The sequence below is a fragment of the Camelus ferus genome, chromosome 1 (genome assembly GCF_009834535.1).
Source record: "Camelus ferus isolate YT-003-E chromosome 1, BCGSAC_Cfer_1.0, whole genome shotgun sequence".
NCBI classification, from domain to species: domain Eukaryota; kingdom Metazoa; phylum Chordata; class Mammalia; order Artiodactyla; family Camelidae; genus Camelus; species Camelus ferus.
Window position 1 is genome coordinate 91443299 of NC_045696.1, and position 21268 is coordinate 91464566.

The following is a 21268-nucleotide window of genomic DNA, read 5'->3' on the forward strand; positions in this document are numbered from 1 at the left end:
GAGGTGTATTGTGGTCACTTGTATACAAAGAAAATCAGAGCTACCATTCGTGGCAGTGGCTGTGGTTCTTGTTACTCCTCTGTGCGTAGGGAAGGAAGGGCTTCGGTTTTTTGCCCTGCTTCTCACTGAAGAAGTTAAATCTGACATGTGGTACCATTTATGTTCCATCTGCTGTTCATTTACTCCACCATTTGTCTTTCCTTAAAGCAGCATTTATGGTGATGTGAAGGTCTGTAAAGGTATTTCAGGAATTCGTTTATCAGCAAGAGAGGTAGGTGGGAGACATCATTATCAGCTTTGAAGCAGCTGATGAAGCAGGCCCAGTGAGTGTGAGGCCCCAGAGGGGCTGAGTCTGCCAGTGTGGACAAAGAGGGTGGAGGTGGAGGCGAGGCAGCCCTGACAGGGGAGTGAGCGACCAGGGAGACCAGACCCCTTTCCTGTAATGCAGCAGTGTTCAAAACCCAAGACACGCAAAAAAGAAAACAGGTTTTCATCAAGCTTCTATGGCTTGGCTTCCCCTTGGACACAAGACAGGGAACATCAAAGATTTAGCCTGAGGAAAAGAAAACCTGTGCTCTGGGAGGAGAGGTAAGAGGGACTTGACCCTCGACAGCCCCTTTTGGAAAGTAACAGCTGAGGCTAAGACAGTTCTACTGGACCCTGATTACCTAGCTATTTGCTGTGTTGGTTCCCGAACAGCTCTCTGTTCCTTTTTGGCATCCATCATGATTGAACTCTGATGTTGCTATTTGCATGCCATTTCCTGAGTTTTGGACCCCTTTCAGTTTTTCTTAAAGAGGACACCAAAATTTATTTTTCAGATCACTGGGAAGGGTTGCTCAGTGATTATATGTCAACTCTGTTCTGGTGTCTGTTCCTACAGAATGTTACTCAGCGATATTAGCGTACATTCTTGTTGGTTACTGTGTTGTCACCAATCCCATAATATGTATTACTTCTTCCTGGGGTAGATTCAGAGGCAAACTAAAGGAAATGCCTACTGAGAAGCCAGTGGGGGAGGGTGTTTTAGGTGGGTGAGCTCTGGAGGCAGATACCTGTGTTTAATGCTGGGTTTCCTAGCTGATCTTCAGTAAATTACTTGACATCTCTGTGCCTCAGCTACTCCATCTTTAAAAGGGAATTGGCATTAGGGCCTGCTTCTCTGGAAGAATGAGAAGACCTGGTGAGAGGATGTATCAAAAAGGTAACTTAACCATTTCCCTGCTCTTCCAGTGTCAAATGATGGCAAGTGACAATGTCTTAACTTTTTCCATGTCCAGACCCAGTGGTTGCATTTTCAAGGCAAATACTCTCCCCTTAATCCTCACTACCAGCCCCTTTTATCTGCTTATGTTCCCAGATGATGAAGTTAGCCTAGAAAAGGAGAATGTTGTCTCTACAATTCTTACCCCTGATTCAGTGTGCTCTGATGACATTACTACTTCACATTGCTGTATTCTTTTATAGTTTACTAAGTGCTTTTGTAACTAGTTTCGCATCTAGCTGACAATTTGTTAGGATTCAAGGCTGCTGCTCACCCAGTCTGCCCATGTTAGTCTCAGGAATCTTGACTAATGATTTGAAGTCCATCTGAACTAGTATCTATCAGGGGCAAAAAGTGGAAAGGTACCTTTACCTCAGAATTCATAAAGACCCCAGAAGGCTTGAGGGTCTTTGGGAGAGAATGGGAGAGAACTATGTACACTTTACCACATACCAACTCCAAACAACACACAGCTTATTGTTTTAAGTCTTACCTCACTATAGAATTAGGGAAACCCTCAGCAGCCTTGCTTGGTCAAGAGAAAGTGCCTTTACCATGGTCTGCTTCAGATTCTTTTCTTTCATTGCTTGGGCCACTGCTTCTCAAACTTGAATTTGTCAGTGGGGCACCTAGGGATTGGGTTAAAGTGCCTGTTCTGACTTAGTAGGTCTGGGGCAGAGCCCAAGATTCTGCATGTCCAATAACCTAGAAGGTGATGCTGATTCTGCTGGCCTGGCAACCTCATTTTGAGCAGCAAGGACAGGGGCTTTGCACTTTTTGCTGATCTTTTTCTGTGTCCCATTCTCTCTCATGCTGGTTGAATGAAAAGTGAGCAAATAATATTGCAAATTTTAGAGAACATCCATCTGGTGCAGAGAAAAAGGAACTCTCCTACACTATTGGTGGGAATGTAATTTGGTGCAGCCACTATGGGGAACAGTATAGAAGTTTCTTAAAAAACTAAAATAATGTTACCATATGATCCAACAATCCCACTCCTGGGCATATATCCAGAGAAAACTCTAATTCAAAAAACCCCAGTGTTCACAGCAGTACTATTTACAATAGCCAAGACATGGAAGCAACCTAAGTGTCCATCAGCAGATGATTGGCTAAAGAAGATGTGGTGTGTGTGTGTGTGTGTGTGTGTAATGTAATATTACTCAGCCATAAAAAAGAATGAAATAATTCCATTTGCAGCAACATGGATGGACCTAGAGATCATCATACTAAGTGAAGTAAGTCAGACAGAGAAAGACGAATATCATATGATATCACTTATATGTGAAATCTAAAAAAAAAAAAAATGATACAAATGGACTTATTTACAAAACAGAAATAGACTCAAAGACATAGAAAACAATCTTTTGGTCACCAAAGGGGAAAGAGGGGGAGGGATAAATTAGGAGTTTTGGATTAACACATACACACTAGTATACTACTATGTATAAAATAGATGAACAACAAGGACATACTGTACAGCACAGGAAACTGTATTCAATATCTTATAATAACCTATAACGGAAATGAATCTGAAAAAGAATACATTTATGTATGTATAACCAAATTACTTTGCTGTACACCTGAAATTAACACAACATTGTAAATCAACTATATTTCAAGAAAATATGCTAAAAACAAAAGTGAGCAAATGACTGAGCATCTGTATTAGAGTGATCACTTGCTCGTACCAGGGCTTTTAAACTTTTGTTCTAACTGTAGAGAATTCTCTCTGTGTGTCAGCAATTGCTCAGAATTCATATTTAAAGTACAAAGATTTTAAAAAGCAACTGTTTCTATCTTCCAGTCTGTGTATGCTCACACAGTAGGGAGGGTGACTCTCCTGTAGTCCACAATCTACTTTAGCATCGTACAATGACAGGAGGGACTGTATGGTCCTTCCTGGCTTAGTACGGGAGAAGCTCATCTTCCAGGGTTGGTATTACCTGTACAGAATGCCTTCTTTCAGTGTCAAATGTCCACACTGGGCAGTAGCCACCTAGGGTTGTACCATTTGACTTTTTCATGCCTATTCTGTATAGGCCACACTGTCAAATCCATTGTCTTAAATAATGCTTTCAGCAATCTGATGATGTATTATCATTGCTACTATTTTTGGATGACAGAAATGAGACTTAGAGTCATAAAGAGATTTGCCCATCACTAATAAATAGAAGATTGGAGTTATGAACCTAAGTCTTTTCCCTGGAAGGCCATGTTCAGTCCATTTCCCGATAACTGTCTCCTTTTGAAGCCTCTAAAATAATCTTCTGTGAATGAAATGAATCATGGAGTCATTTCATTTCAGCAAAGTTCTGTATCCTGGTGTCCATATAACTGGACATCTGCTGGTCTCTGCTCTTGCCCACTGAGGACGTCAGAGGTAGAAGAGAGTACCAAGAGAGTCAGCCTCGTCCTTTCCCTTAGTGTTGGAGTTTAGCTGTTACAGTGGCATTACTCACTGCAGGCCCAAACAGATGACAGCGCTATGGAGCTGGGGGATCATCTCTGTCATTCTTATGATGATTGATGACCCAAGAAATTGCTGAAGAGTAAGGAACATAACAACCTAAGAGTTTAGGACTCCTGTGTCGTTTTGATCCATTATGTTCTCCTGCTTCTCTTCTAACAAGCTTAACTCTGCAGGAGTACAGATCCTGGATGTGGGATCATAAGCCAAGCTCATCAAAAGTTAATTAATATTATTTTGCTTTGATTTAAGGAGCCAGGAAAAGAGGCTGCCAGTCTCTCCACCTCTGCCAGTTTTATAGTCTCATCTCCCAGCTTAGTGAGAGCAGTAAGCAGTGAGACCAATTCCTTCCTAAGGGGGAGCCCCGCTCACACAAGAGGGAGGAAATTAAGCCTCCTCTTGCCCCTCCAAGGTATCCCTAAAGGTGCTTTCAAAAACTTTATCTTGGCAACAGAGACCAGAAACTGCTCAGACTGGAAATCATCTGAGCCTCTTGTAATGTGGCATGTTGAGTTAAAGCCAAGTTAATATTTAGGGAATTATAGAACTCTGACAAAGATTTCTGTAAAATTACCTCTGGAGTTAAAAGTGACACATGGAGAAGAAATAACAACTCCCCTGCATGAGCCCAACCCCCGCCCCCCCCATCTCCAGCCACCCACAAGTAAATGCACACAGGTCCAGGGGCTCAACCCTCTACTAGTGCTTTCACATTTGTGATGCATTTTTTTTGCTCTAGAAGGAATGCAGTTTATCTCTGGAAAAGATCTTTGTTTTTCAGATTCCCTATTTATACTAAATTTAAAAACCAAGCGGAGAAGAAGTAAAGGAGCAGTGAATGTTTATAAACTCAAACTTCTATCTACCATTTTCTGACCTTTCAACTTAGTGGAAACAGACTTGTTCTAATTCCCTGCTAGCTGAACGTGTGACAAATCCAGGTGGATTGATGGCAGTGACAAAGTTTTCTCTGGTCTACCTTGCAGCTTTGGCTGCCTTGGTTACTCTTCATTACCACCCCTATCCCCTGACTCCTGTGTTATACAGATATCCAAATCATAAAAACAGAAGATTGTGTATAAGAGAAAGTCTTTGTGGTGAGAATCCTGCTCATAGGGAACAATCATCGGCCTCATATCTAGAGATCACTTTTCTGGCCCAGACATTTTATTGTTGTCTCTTCACTCTTCCTATTTGGCCTTCTGCAAATCCTTCTTTTTACTCCCACTCTTGCTCCTTGCTTTTCTCCACATTTGATATTTACCAAATGACACCGCTGTACCCCCCACTCCCCATGGACCAGGAGATGTGGCCAGGGGTTCATGGACATCTGGTAGACCTCTGGAGGGTTTTTTGGTGAGTGCAGGGAGCAGGCTACCTTCAGAAACCTTCAGAAATAGGTGGTCTCAGTTCATTTATTCTGCAAACACTTCAGGTACCTCTGAGTGCCAAGCATTGTGCTAGGAACAGGGCAACAGGGATGAGCATTATAGGTCCCTGCCCACTGAGCAGCAGGGATTTACCTAGGAATAGGGTCGCCAGATTTAATAAATAGAAATACAGGACATGCAGTTAAATTTCAGGTAGAGAACAAGTAATTTTTTAGTATAAATATAGTCATTTGAGTATAATACAACACATTTTTTACTATGTCCCATTAGAGACACACTTATACTGAAAAAAGTTTTGTTGTTTATCTGAAATTCAAATTTGGCTGGGTATCCTGTATTTTACTTGGCAACCCTGTCCCAGTGGCACTTGGTCAGCAGATGTCTAGGGATAACCCATAACTTCTCTCATGACTAGAGTCCCCTCAGAGAGATGCTATAAGGCAATTTGAGGGTGAAAGAAGTCATCCTCCCAGGTACAAGAGCTCTGACTCAGTCACGCCATGCTGCTTAATAGCCAACACTTGGTATGGAGACAGGGGCAGGGGAAGGGAGCTGAATGACTATCCTCTGCTAAAGTCTTATGCCACAGCCTTCTCCAGGGGACATCAGTGCCCTCCAGGATATGGAATATTGATCTGCCTGTGTCTAAACCACTGTTGGTTTCTTTCTATGCAACACAAGGCATAGACAGAACAGATAAAGCTTCCAGAGGAATTAATCATAGTAATAATTTAATAATAATAATAATAATAATAATAAAAAAATGTAACATCTATTGACTACCTGTTTTGTGCTAGGAACAGTGCTTCACACTGATCTGTCATTTCGACTTCCCAACAACCCTGTGAGTTACAGTTATTATCTCCATTTTATAGATGGGGAAATTGACATGAAAAATACATGAAATAGATCTCCATATGTAAGAAAATTTTATTTTTAAAAATCAGAAACTTATTCAATAAAATTATCAAGGGAGATTTACTATAATTTTGTGAAATTTGAAGTTTGAGGGAAGAAAATGTTATTTTACCTGTTGTTACAACCAGAGCTTTATGTAGAAAGAAAAAGCTAGTAAATTCAAGAAAAAGTATTCCTCTAACAACTCATATATTTTGAGATTTTAAAATGTGCATAATACTCAATATCTGATATATGCATATTGGAGTATATTTTGTGCTTTACGAATTTTTAATTTTAATAACACCAGCTATCGAAATTTCTGTTCAAAAATAAAGGTAACTTTTATTTTTTAAATGTAATTAAGTTCCAAGGAACCAGAGAAATACTTCAGTTTAGTGACTACACATGGACTATTATAGATAGAAAAATACCTCCTGCACAAATTTGTCATCTTGAGAGGGTTCATTGGATCTTTTAAAATTAACCTTGGCAATCATCATGGTTTGTAAAATATCCAATGATAGCATTATCTTGGTTTTATTTATAATAGGAGTAAAAATCTAGCTTTTAGAATCTTCTGGCTAGAAGATGTCAAAACCTCCCATCTGTTTGTGGGCAGCCAGCGTTATATATGTGTATGTCAGAAAGGGAAACACATTCAGAATGAGTCTGTATCCCCATGAACTGGTTCTTAAAATCTATTCATGTATATTTTAGTCAAACATGGGATGGAAAATAAGTTTTTCATTATGTATGCAAAACTATAGGTGGCCTATAAAAATTATGTTAAAAATGCATTTAAATTTTCTCAGCAATAGCTTGTTATATGATAAACAATACCCTGGCTACCTAATGGATGATGGGCTCTCCTTCCATCATCTCTCCCTAGGCTGGATTAACAGGGGGATTCCAACCACTGAGGACCCAAAACTATGAACCCTCTTTCAAGGTTAGGACCCCTGTCTAGCCCAGCCAGAACAGCTGCAGGGTCCAGTCCTGCCAACTAACCTTCAACGGTGCCCACCACAGACATGGCCACAGAATGGGTGGAATGTAACTGGAAAAAAAAAAGATTGTCACCAGGCCTTCTGTGTTGGTTTTCCCTAATAAGCAGTGCCATTAAAAAAAGCCATTTTGTCTTCTCTCACCCTCACTAAAAAACTATGCCAGGTTTGCTTTGACCCTTATGGGAAAATAGCCATATGTTTGAAAAAGCCAGGATTTTTCTGTAAATTTGAGGCCCCTTTCCTCAACCTCCAGGAAAAATGTTAACAAAAACCAAGTAAATACGCACAGGACAAACCAACAGAATTATTAAGCCATCTTGGAGAATGGATTTCTAAGGATTATTAACCCTTGTGATTGTAAAGAAAGAAGTAATACTAACCCCATGTGATATGATTGATAGTGATTGCTGAACAGAAAAAGTAGCTCTAGGCTGGCTCAGTAATAAAAGACAGGTAAGGGAAGGTAAATGCATGCTACTTTTTTCTAATCATTCAGCACCGTAGTGCGCATTAGTGAGCTATTTCTGCAGCGTATCTATAGGGCCTTACTCTATCTAAGGCACTGTGTTAGCCCTTAGAGGTGTTACAAACTTATTTCACATACAGTCTCTGCCTTAAAGAAGGCACTTTTAATGGCCCACAGAGTGTTTTTATAAATTCTACTATAAAAGATATTTGGAACTGTTAATATCATTCATGGAGAACCTCTTTCCTCCAACATATTAAAATTCAGAAAGGTTTTTTTGCTTCATAAAATAGAGCTAGATAAGAATATGGTCGATGACCATAAAAATTGCTTTTTATTCTCTGAATCCCTCAAAAAGTATTTCTAATACAAAGTTGCCATAAACACCAATGTTAAACTCTGGCAGAATATGCTATAGAAGCAATTTCATAGACCTAAGTCCATAGTAATTAGTCAATAAATATTTGTTAAATGACTAATAAAAATTGAGCAGATACAATTTTCAATTTTGAATAAGAAGCAGTTAAACAAAGAGTAATGCTTTGCTGAAGGGTAATGTGATGAACATCTAATGCAATGATTTTCGTTCTTTTAGGAGAAAAAATGGCACTGAAATTGCGTTTCCTGAGAAGCTGAAAGAAACCAAGCTCCCAGTAGATGAAAATGAAGACCATGAAAAGCTCCAAGTTAAAATACAGGCTTTTGAAGACAAAATAAATGCTGAGAGCAATACCCCTGGCTCTATCAGAAGATACAGTTTGGACCAAGTTTCTAAGGAAGAAAGAAAAGACATTAGGTTTAACAGGTATAAATTTTGTTTGGCTGATTTTTAAAAGTAGATACTTCATGTTTGCTATTAGTTTTGTTATCACACTTTCATGAAGTGGTTTTTAAATATCTTTTATCTATAGAAAAATTCATCCACAGTGCTTTTGTTATCCATAGAAGCTCACTATATTAAAAGAATACAAATAAAAATCATAAACCTATGGCTTATTTTTAAAAAACACTTTTTAAATATAAATATGCTTATATTGACAATGACTGTTAAAAGCTTATCTTGATTTCTGATGAAAGTAGAAAAAAAGAGTATAAATATGTAAGTCCACCATTTCCCAGCCAGTTTGGCTGTGAAATTGATTTTTAAATCTTTGTTTTGGGAGGTGGCCTGTATCTACAAAGGTTTGGCATGTTACATAATTTGTATGTTTTATCAAAGCTGTTAACAGCACCAATTTTGAGTTTGATACCCTAGAGGAAGTAACTTTTGTCCCAGTGTTGTTACTCTTTCTTTTTCTTGTCAGTAAATGGTAGCTCAACTTCTTTACCTGCCTCAGCCTTCCCTTTGTTTGTATTGTAGGTCAAAGAGTTTGGCTTTGCACACTGTGCTAACGAGTGCCTTGAGTTCAGAGGATAGGGATGCTGTCGAGAGCGGAGATACTCCAGCCAGCCTCTCTCTTTCAGAAATAGACCCACTTGGCCTAGGAAATGCCAGGTCACCCTTTAAGGCAGACACTGATGGATTACAGCTGGTAAATTCTTCAGTTTCACACCCAAGTGTTACACATTTAGAATCTGAGACTTTGCCAGGAACAGTTAAAGAAAACTATCAGGAAGAAACTCCAGGGACAACCGCAAGTCCTGTGGAATACCATGATAAGCTCTACTTGCACTTAAAGGAAAACCTCAGCAAAGTGAAAGCGTATGCTGTGGAAATTGGAAAGAAGATTCCAGTCCCGGACCAGTGCACCATTGAAGGTAAGTGACCTGAACTCCCCAAACTTTAGAAATGTTAGACATCGCTGGGGGGAAAAAAGTCAAATAGTATAAATTGCCATATGCTTCTGGATCTTTTGCAAAATAGATAATTCGAAAACACCCTTACATTATTTTAATCGCTTTTTTCCCTATTAAGTTCAATCATGTTTTTGATTCCTACTTGAATCTGCTTAAGTCCACCAACACTGATTTTTTTCCAAACCTCAAATTGTATTATTTCTGGTTTCCCATCCCTAATGTTCAGGAAAATTCAGGAAAGAGATCTGTGGCCCCCAAAACAGGCTCTGGGATAGGTGTGCAGCCAGAGGCATTTTCTACCCACATAATCATGCAAGGAAGCTATAGGCATCATTGAACTTCAAGAGATTTTCCTTCTGTTCGTTCAACAAACGCTTGCGAAGCAGCTACTGTGCACCAGACACTGTGTTAAAGGTTCAGCTTTGTGTGGGATTCAGCTATGAACCAAACAAACACAGGCCCTGACCTCTTGGAGGTTATTAGACTATAGAAAGAAAAGATTGAAACCATAGTCAGGAGGTGATGTAGGTCAGGAGCCAGTGAGAGTATGAGCTGGTCAGAAAACGAAGGACAAATTAAGAAAAGATAGTCAGGGCTGGAACTTCCCTGAGGTGCACAATTTTAAATTGTGCCCAAAAAGCTCAGTAAAATTTTAAGTAAAATCAGAATTAGTAGCAATTTCTTGCCAAGTCATGTTGGAGTTGAGGCAAAAGGCTTAAGTAGTAATATTGATCATGTCTTCATTTACAAATTTGATATTTTGTTTATCATGGACTTTTGTATTAATTTTGATTTTTAAAAATATTATTTATCTTGACTACTAAATTTTCCGATGCTCCCTTAAGTCCTGGCCCTGGAAAAGTTGATGGGCTGAGACACAGGTAATAAAACAGCAGAGCACCCAGGGCAAGCTTACCCTTCTGGTAGTGGGTTGTACGGGTTTGGATGGCAGAAGGCACCGCTGGGCTCATTAGATCTTCCCTACGATCTCTCTTAAGCAGCAGCCTTGTTTTTCCCTTGAGATTTAGATGAGGGTCCTTGCCTACTCATAGGACATGACATCTTTTCACAGGCTACAGCCTCATAGAAAGAGCCAGACGGCTCATTGTCCGAAAAGAAACACAGCTGAAGGTTATCGAATCTAATTCGTATCTGCCCACCCACTGACTGTCATCCCCCTTCACGTTCAGGTGCTACGAGGGTTCTTCCGTGCTCTACTTTCTATTCCCTTCTCCTGTTCCAAATCAGAGGCAAGAATGCATTCTCATTGCCAAAGAGGGGGTGGTGGTGGTTCAAGCATTTGGTAATGACCAAATTGTTATTTAGCATGTCTGTATAGAATCTGACATTTTCAAAGGTGTTTACATTAATTTATTGATTAGCCTTCTTTTTTAAAATGGTAACAATGAAAGTGATATTGCTCATATTCAAAATAAGTTTATAATTAAGTATACCAGGACTTAAGAACTGCTAAAATCAATAAAACTCAACACAAACTCTTTACAGTTGCTCCTTTCACTAATAATCCAGGTATTTAATGCACATGTTGGAGAATTTAACATAGGAGAGGTTAATTGAATTCCCAGTTTGATAGAAGAAGTCTGTAGCAAATACAAAATTAGACACATTTTCATCTACTAGAATAGTTTCTTTTTTTTGAAGTTTGGTTTAAAGCATTAAAGATGTGTTATATGGTGAGTTTTAATCTTGTGAAAATGTGAAGCCTGGCAGAGTTACTTTAAGCATATAGTTGTCCAAAACATATTTCTAATTGCCTTGAATTATTTTGGGAGTTACAGAGTTAACTAGGTGACTTCAGTTTTTATTCCAAAATATTGAATGAATCCATCATCTTTACTTAAAAAAAAAACAAACAAACACATTTTTCTTTTGGTGTGTCCTACCAAGAATGACCTTGAACTGAGAATGTATATTCTTTTAAGTTGACATTTTGGATTAATTCATACTTTTGTAATTTCCTGGAAGTTCCTGGGAAATTCTTTGCACCGAGATACGTGTGAGGGTTTGAAGACTTATATGACTCACTGTAAGTACATCCACCAAGAAGGGACTCATGCTGACTGCAGGGGACACGTTGTTATTATTTCAGAGATTGTGTAAACCACTCAGCAAAATGCCAGCAGTCATCTGGCCAACACAATTTTGCTTGTTGTCATGAGATCACTTGGCTTAACAACGTTGTGTTTCTTTCCTTAAAAATGTATTGAAGAAAGATTGAGGCTTAGAATTTGTGTTCTGTTTAACGTGTTGTTGGTATAAAAGAGGCATATTTGGTCTTTCTGGCTATATTATGCAAAGTAATCAAGAAACAAAGAGAAGAAGCATAAAAACCACTTCCACAACATTGAAGTTAAAAAGACAAAAAAAGCCAGCAGGAAATAAGAACAAGAACAGCAATAAAGTATTAAGAATGATTTTAGACTGATGTTACAAAGCCCATGCTAAAAGGACAAGACAAAACAATCCTTTAAGAAAGTTCTTTTTGTATTTGTTTGAATCATATGAAAAAACTGCTGTTTGACTTTCTTACTTTGAGTGATAAAAACACCACTTTCATATGGTTCAACCTAATACTTTAGTAATAAAATATGTTGAAAGAACAGGAGCCTCACTAGTCATTGTACAGCAGAATTCAGCATGTGGTGAATCAGGGTCATCACCAGTAGCATTCTTATCCCCAGTCAGCCGTCTTATTATTGTGTGATATTGATCACAGTGGGGAGAGGTAATGGGGTATAAACAGATCAGCACAAATCTATCATCATGTCTGGAAAAACTGTCAAACCCCAGGTCTCATTGAAGCTGGGTCAGCAGTTCATTTTGGGTGTGAAAGAGCCTGTTATTCCCAAGTCAGTAATTCTCTCCTGGGCTTCCTAGGCCTCTGGCATGGCTGCAGGTTTGCCAGCCGCTGAAAGTTATGTATTTGTATGCAGAATGATAGTCTAATATCACTGCCTCATTTTATTTATATACGAGGCTGAAGGAATTTAGTTCATTTGCCAAGGGGAATTTGAAAAATCGGAATCACTGGTATTCATTTATATGAACAAAAATGATTTAGAGGTTTAAAAAAACACACATGATATTGAAATAAATCCTTGAAAATCTGGCCCATCACTGGAGTTCTATAAAGGATGATATAAAAGCTTACAAGAACCCATCAATGCTGCCTTGGCTCACTTTGAAGTATTTCCTGATTGGGCGAAAATACAGCCCATCTGTAGAACATATCAGCAGGGCTGACTTGCAGAAAGCTAATTTTAAAGCTGGTAATGTAGTCCATTCTCTAATAGACCCACATGAGTTGATTTTATTGACTTGAACAGATAAAAGAATATACAGAAATAAAATAAAACTCATTGTAAATATCAAGAAGCAGGTGCTATTTTCACAGTTGAATTACAGAAAATAGATTGGTTTAATCTCATAGTTAGGATCATTTATCCACAGGGACAGTTGTAAGATTTGCAGGCAGAGTCCTAAATTTTTTCCATTGAATTTGAGAGGGAAAAACAATAAATAGGAACATGTTACAAATTCCCTGGAGCCTCATTTCATTGAGGCCATTGGGCCCCTATTTGAAGAATGCTCTTTAGGGAAAAAAATTTCTAGAGAATTTTTCTTGGTGCTTTGGAATTCATCTTTGATTACCTCCTCACCAGTTTCCATTTCTCCAAAAAGTAGATTTTAATCAAAAGACAGATATAGTGGTGGTTGAGTTCTCACTTCCACTTTCTCCTGACACACATCTCCTGGCTCCTGGCATCTGCAATGGCCCATGAGAAACATTCAAAAACATGGCTAAAGGAAGATCTACAAATCCTTTAGAAGAGACCCCCTCTGAACTCCTCTACTGAGTTAACATCAGATCACTGCCCTTGTTCGTCCCCAGCCAAATGTAGCCGCAAGGTCCAGGCAGGTACGACATCACTGGTAGGGATGTTACGCACTTAAATCCACAATTTAACTTGTTGCAAAGTTCCACTGGAAAACATCAGATAACTTAAATGAAACTTAATTTCTCATTAATTATATTTTCAAAAGTTCTTCTTTCTTAATTTTTTTTTTAATTTTCTTTGAATAGTCAAATAAATGACTAACAAAAAATGCCCTAACAATGCTACTGGACAAAGGGGTGTGCTGCTTATCTGCATCTTGGTTTACGTGATATTTATCCATGGGTGAGGTGTATATTCATCCAGCTAGGAAACAATGCAAAGTCAAATTGGTAAGCACATGTACACTCAGGCCATTTTGTATAGAAATTCAAGAGACCTTATCTGCCTGCAAATGAAATGAGTCAACTGAACCCTTGAAATGATTAGTTCCTCTAATACAGTGTCCACCATGGGCGTGTGTCAGATTAAAAGGGACTCTGCTAATAAATAAACATAAGCAAAAGTAAGTACTTAAATTGAGCAAAAAATGCATAGATGTGCATTTCAGTATGTCTCACCCTTAAAGTAGCCACATTAAAAGAAAGAGGAGAAAGAAAAGGAGGAGGTAGCTTAGGACCAGAAGTAGTCGGCTATGGCTTATTTCATATTCTTAAATATGTTCTTCTAAATGTATTATTTGTAAAATAGGTTATATGGCATTATGCTCTTATATCTGTAGTGAGTATTTTAATCCTTTTTAAGGAAGCTCATACTTGGAGATTATTATCAATCATCTATTATTGTTGTTTGGGGACTATCTTTATTCCAAAGCATACAGTGCTGAATGAAATGGTCCTGAGCCACTGATGGTCCCCAGCAGAAGAGTACATTCCCATCTAATTTTCCACAAACCAAATTTCAGGAAAGTGAATGTTATTTTTTTTATTCACTTTCATTATGCAACTGGCAGTATATGCCCTGTAGGGAAACAAAATGGTCCCTGGATATCATCAAATCTCATTTTAAAACCTAGCAAATCTGTATTTCTGAGCTCTGTTGGTGATGAAGAGCTGGTAGCTGGGAAACTGAAAAGAGATTATATGGCTGGTTAAAGAGTTTTGATATGGCGGAGGAAGGGAGGGGTGGAGATAACTTCTTATTTGCTCCACAATAACCATCAAACTTCAGATAATGGAGAATTTTTAAATGTTTTTCCAAAAACATAGGCAATCGTAGAGTAGACAGTCAGGAGTTCAGGTATTTGATAGTTTGGCAGAAATTTCTTCATGTTACTGTCCATTTCCATAGAGGTGCATGTTTACAAAGAGCAGATGAGACTGTCTAAAGCAGACAGAGCCTCATGTCACAGGTTGTCAGGCCCTCTTAGGGTCAGTGAAAAAGAGCCAACGACACCAAGTCCCTGAGTTTCCTCTGTTAACATTTTTGCCATGTCCTTATTAGAGATCAGTAAGAAATTATAAAAAGTAATTTTTTTCTTTTCTTAAATGAAAGATTCAGTGGATTTTTAAAAATAAATCATTTTATGGAAAATAATTGTTTTTTGGATGAAATGTTCACATCAGTTGTCCAACAGCCATTAAAATATTATGTCATTATTAAAATAAGCCACACATGTAGGAGATGTAACGCCATTGCAGGAACTCTGAGTATGATTCTGTTTCTCACATCAAACTCCCTAACTTCTAAGTAGCCTTTTCAGATTGGCTTCTTTCACTTAGTAATATGCATTTAAGCTTCCCTTGTGTCTTTTCCTGGCTTGATAGCTCATTTCTTTTTAGCACTGAATAATAGTCCATTGTTTGGATGTATCTACATTGTAGTATTATATACAGAATAGTTTTTACTTAACTAAAAATTCTCTGTGCTCTGCCTATTAATCCTGACTATTCATCCTTCATGGATCCACTAATTCTACAAATATTTCTAAATGCCTACCACATGCCAGCATCATTCTAGGAACTGAGAAACATCAGTGAACAAAACAGGCAAATATCCTTGTCTTTACAGAGACTGTTCTAGTAGGAAAAGACATACAATAAATAATAGAAGTGATAAATAAAGTAGGTGGGGTGTTGGAAAGTGTGAAGTGCTATGATAGAAGTAGAAACAGAGCTGGCTAAGAAGAACCAGGACAAAGAAGAGGATTTACATTATATGTGTGTGTATATATATGGAGTAGGATAGTTCTAGAAGATCGCACATCACACTATCACCACTCGTTTTCTCTGAAGATTCAGATTGGAGATGAGAGTGGAGGAAAAAAGGAGAGGAGAGAAGAAATGTGCACATTTTAAAGTATACATTTCTTCAAGGTTTGAAATTCTATAGCAATTTTATAACAACAATTTTGTAACTGCCTTCAGTAATAAAGAGAGATGCTGGTAACTTGGACCCGGGTGATAACTCCAGACTCCCCAGAATCCTGTCTAACCAGAGTCTGTAGACTTTCCTGTTGTCCCAACTCTGCTCTTGGAATTGGCAGCTCCAATTCCTCAAACAGGTTGCTTCATCTCCTGTGTCACCAGTTCCTCACCCTAATCCCAAGAATATATCACAGGTCATGGGTTTTCAACATGTGCTCCCTAAAGACCATCAGGGCCCCCTTTTCAGAGGGCCCCAGGTCCCCCTCTTTCCTTCTTTCCCTGCAAACAAAGCAGCTCTGATGTAGCTGAAGTTACATACTGGCCTTCCTGAAAGGTGTTTAAACCAGGAATTCCACAGCTTAAAGAAACTTGAAAAGCACTCAGCTGCATCATTTTTAAGGTTGTTTTTTAAAAGTCCTTTATGCTCTAAATAATTCTGTGTCTTTAGTCAGAGTTGGCAAAATATAAAACATTCGTTATTTGCCCAAGTTTTTAATCAGCCTCAACTTTATTGTTAATTTTATATTTCTGATGTAAAGTTAAAAAAAATGCTTTTCTTTTATACTAATTTTCTGTCCTTTGTCCAGATATCTGTATCTGCCAATTTACAATAGTTTGTTGGAAGAAGATAGGTGAGATTGTTCAATACTTTTGAGGCTTGTCTGACTATCTGCCCAGATTTATTAATATCTATCAAACAGCAAATAAGCAATCATGATCAGCAAATTTCTGCATTGTGCCTGTCCTAGCTGGTTTATTTCTATCCAAATTGTTTGGTTTACCTTACTTAAAAGAAACCAATCTTATTTCAAATTGTATATAAAGGAGCCTTCAAAAATATATAATAAAATAAAAAGAGATAGTTTGCTCAATGTGAGGGGAACAAAACAAACATAGAGAAATAAAATAAATCCAATAATTAAGTTATTTTTCAGAAATATATCCCTGGAAATTTTCACAATTGCTAAATGTGGTTTACAAATTTACTTCTGAGCATTCTAGTGGCCATAGTAAGGAGGGAAATAAAATCAGTTAAAACTCTAAAGTGTCCTAAAAAATAAAATAAAATAAAGTAAAGAAAAATCTAAAATATCCATAAATAAAAGTATGATCATTACTCAGGGGGGAAGAAATGGAAAGTTGTTTATTTATTTGATTGATAAGGCTGTGCTCACCAACAAAGGTATTTACATTATGCAACAAACATTTAACCACTAAACATAACAATAGAGCAGTAGTTCTCAACTGGAGGCAGTTTTGTTGCCAAGTTGGGGACGTTTGATAAGGTGTGAAGGCATTTTTGATTGTCACAGCCTGGGGAGGGGATGGGAGTGCCACTGTCTTCTAGTGGGTAGAGGCCAGGAATGCTGCTAAGCATCCTGCAATGAACATGACAGCCCCCAACTAAAACAATGAATAGTCCAACCCAAAATATCAGTAGTGGCTCAGAAACCCTGCAAGAGAGCCTTTCTTCTCTAAGTGTGGTCTGTGGACCAGCAACATTGACATCACCTGGGGACTTGTTAAAATTCAGATTCTCAGGCCCATCCTCGACCAACTGAATCAGCATTTACAATTTAACAAGATCTCTTGTGTAATTCATATGCACATTAAAGTTTGAGAAGCACTACTATTGTAGAAATGAAAAATTCCAGTGGGTCCTAGTAGTAGAGAAAATAGCTTTCTTCCTTATAGTGATTTAATTAATTACTCTTCATTTAATGCTTACCTCTTTTTTTTTTTTCTCTTTTTTCTTTTTAATTGAAGTATAGTCAGTTTATAGTGCTGTGTCAATTTCTGGTTTACAGCATAATGTTTCAGTCATACATGTACATACATCTATTCCTTTTCATATTCATATTCTTTTTCATTATAGGTTACTACAAGATATTGAATATAGTTCCCTGTGCTATACAGAAGAAACTTACCAATTTAAATATAGTAGTTAATATATGCAAATCTTGAACTCCCAATTTATCCCTTCCCACCCCATCCCCCCCGGTAACCATAAATTTGTTTTCTATCTCTGTGAGTCTGTTTCTGTTTTATAAATAAGCTCATTTGTGTCATTTTTTTAGGTTCCATATATAAGGAATGTCATATGGTAATTTTCTTTCTCTTTCTGGCTGACTTCACTTAGTATGATGATTTCCAAGTCCATCCATGTTGCTGCAAATAGCATTATTTTATTCTTTTTTATGGCTGAGTAGTATTCCATTGTATATATGGAACAACTTCTTTATCCAGTCATCTGTCAATGGACATTTTGGTTGTTTCCATGTCTTGGCTATTGTAAATAGTGCTGCTATGAACATTGGAGTGAGTGTATTTTTTTTTAATTAGAGCTTTAATGCTTACCTCTTAATTGAGAACATGAGTTTTCTCCTCAAGGACACTCAGGGATATGGGGCTCAGTCATCTGGACTGTTTATGGCATTGAACCTGTGGTTCCAGTTGTCCTTTGATTCTTCTCACAGGCTGTAAGTTTTAGAAAGAATGAATAGGCTTGGAAGCCAGGAAACTACTCCTTGTTATATGTTTGAATTTGTACGGTGTGACCTTCTGACTTTTGATGAACATGGCATTTAGTTCCTCATAGAAGATAGTTTTAATAACTTCAGAATACCTTGGGTATCAGAGGTCTTCCGTTATGCTTAATCAAGTTCTGTAAATGAATTAGAAACACATTGATTACATTTCCCTTAAAATATATGTAGATTTAAAATTAAGCAAAAATGTACTGGAGGCAATGTATGCTTTCCTAAACCCAAAACATTGACAAATGGACTGAGACAAGTATCTGTATGTGAATTCACCTATCGCTGATATTTACAGATTAATCCAATTGGCATTCATTCCTTTTAATAGGAACTGATGGTCACTATACTTTGGACCAACTTTCTCTACTAAATCTACATCATTTTTTCTAAGTCCTTTTAAAAAGAACCTTGAAAATACTTAAATAAACACTAACTTTTCCAGTAAATGTAGATAGTTAAGACTATTCCCATATCCCCTATCATGTCTTTTGCTGAATTTTTATTTTACAGTCACACCAGTACTTAAAACACAGTTATACCCAAGGGTTTTATGTTTGTTTGATTGATTGTTTTTTACCAAAGCCTTTGAACTCTTATAAATAATGAAATCTACAATATCAAGACAAACACAGACATCCTTTATATTCTTACAATATTGATATTATATAGTCTCTTCATAATTCCAGTTTCAGATGTACATTGAATACTTAAGATGTTTGTTAATGTTTCCAGAAGTTTTGTCATGTTTAAATTTGCATCTCCTGGATTATTGTGGATTTTTTAATTTATATGCAACAGCAAGAGGAATTATTCTGTCTTCTTAAAGTGATTCAGTAAGTATATAAATTAAGGTGTTTATTTGAGAATTTAAAGCACTAAAACAGGAAGCAATTTCCAAAGCAAAGAATAAAATGATAGCATGTTGCCATCCTTGGTTTGTTAAAGTGTTACCTGTGAATACCTTTAATGTAAATTACAGTGCCCTGATGGGTAATGGTACCCATCTAAGTTCAGCTTAGAAACTGGTTTTTCAAACTCTTGGAGCTTAAGAAATTCCAAATGCTTTTAGTCAAACATTGTTATTGTTAACTCCCAAACTCATGCACATTTTAAGAAAATGTAATCCATGTGTTTCAAATTCATTTTTGCTTTATCCATCAAGATATGGTTTGGGAAACTTTTCTGACCCATATGAAGTGTTTTACTCATAATAGAAATCTCATCAAGCTATGATGTTGCTTTGTTGATATTAGGAAAAGAAATGGAGCCAGATTGCTGAAATGATGACCATACTGACTTTTGAAGAAAAAAATCTTTTCCTAGTTTTGATCACACTCTTTTTCTCCCATCTCAGTTACAGTTAAAAAAAAAAAAAAAAAAAGCAAGCAAACAAACAACAACAACAAAAACATAACTTGGCATGGAATCATTCAATCAGCTGGTTGTAGGCAAGCTTTATACAGAGAGATACGGATTGACCACTCCACTCAAACATGTTAGGCAAGGTTGGTCTTGGAACCACCCCTACGATAAGGTAACGATGGGGGTTAGGTACAATAAATCAAAGGGTCTGAGAAGAATACCCCTTCTCTTTCCAATCTGAAGTCTATACCACCAACATCACCACCTTCTTGCAGAGGTGGGGGGGTAACCTTAAGTAATTTGTATTAGCAGTACACTCCTTTGTATTCCCACCCTTTGTCTCTTTCCCACAGAGGGGCCCAACGGCCCCAGGCAGTTGAGGGTCTGGAGATGTAAGAACTTAAAGGAGCAAGGGTGAAAGTGGGGTGTGCCCAGTGAATGGACCAGTATCCCAAGAGCAGCTGGAGCCCTCATTTACCTTGTAACGCATGCTCACCCAGTGCAGGGCCCATGGCTTGACAGCACCAGCCCAGGAGGCCGGGCAAGGTTGACATGTTTGGTGGGCAGCTGACCAGGGAGAGATATCCATTGCAGCAATGCTTCCAGCCAGAGTTAGCCCTTGCAGCCAGCGTAGAACTTCCCACTTCACGGGTCACTGCCTTCATCAGTTAAATGACCTTCCCAAAATGCTTCTTTGTGCCCTGGAAAGGAAACTCCTAGAGCCTTTCTCTACCCTTGTGTGAGGTTCCCAGCTGGTCCAGCAAAAGTCTGGATCACCAGCTATGGTCTTCTCAGCCTGTGGTGAGAACAGGCCCAGGGTGGGACAGGATTAGCGCTTGAAGCCAGAAGAGATTCCGCAGGCCCTGGAGTAGGACCCAAGGTGCCATTTTTTAGGTTTCCAATAGCTTGGCTTTTAGGGGTCTGGCTTCAATAACACAGTTATCTAACATCATACACCTTGTGAGACACGTGCTGAGGGTGTCAGGGTTTGAAGTCCCAGAGACAGAGCTGAAGTGGAGTATCCTAACCACAGCAACTAAGATGAAAAGCAGGCAACACCGGGAGCCTGAATCAGTATCTTGTGGCATCTCTTCAGCTCTGGACTCTCTCTATCCTTCATGCCTAGCACAGTTCCAGGCACAGAGCAGGTGCTCAGCACACAGAGTTGAATGAATGAATGAATGAACAAATGAACAAACAAATGAAGCAACAAAAGAAGAGTAAGGAGCAGGCTTGCCCAGAAACTGACCTAGCATTAATGTGCAGCTGAATTTCGATCTTTTTGTCAGATGGACTTTCACATTGCATGTGACTTTTCACTTATGGTTAGGTTGACAGCCTTTATTACACTGAGGAAAGAGAAGTTCATTGTGTTGTTATGCAACATAAAAGGTTGAAAATCCACAGAGATTGCCACAAATAAAGAAATTATATCTCGAACTCAGCATTTAAAAAGAGGCAAAATGGTTAATCATTTGCTGACAATATCTGCATGGTGTTTTTCAAAACATTTGATACATTGAAGAAAATACTGAATTAGTGGAAATTGATAACTGTTAGTTCTGTTTAAATAAATGAGCTTCATTATAGTTATTCATACAGAAGAGAAGAGCAGGAATCAGGCAGAGGGGTGGAGTGGTTAGAAGCAAGGGCTTGCGCGGCCAGGCTGGGGGCCAGGAGACTCTCTTCCACAATAATGGCCAGTTCATTACATATTTGAGAATTTAATGAGATAATCATCCAAAAATCATTACTCCTAAAAGCTTTTAGTATTTTTAACTCAAAATT

General features: G+C 38.0%; 1 protein-coding gene across 6 annotated transcripts in view; it reads left to right on the plus strand.

Annotated features, from left to right (window-relative positions):
- The window catches only part of VEPH1 (ventricular zone expressed PH domain containing 1), a 197225-nt gene that overhangs the window by 104209 nt on the left and 71748 nt on the right, over window positions 1-21268 (plus strand). For all 6 annotated transcript variants that reach the window (XM_032485610.1, XM_032485602.1, XM_032485619.1 and 3 more), the window contains 2 exons: window positions 8094-8303; window positions 8859-9256. In XM_032485610.1, the coding sequence (XP_032341501.1) occupies window positions 8094-8303; window positions 8859-9256 (608 nt within the window). The remainder of the gene's footprint in view (window positions 1-8093; window positions 8304-8858; window positions 9257-21268) is intronic.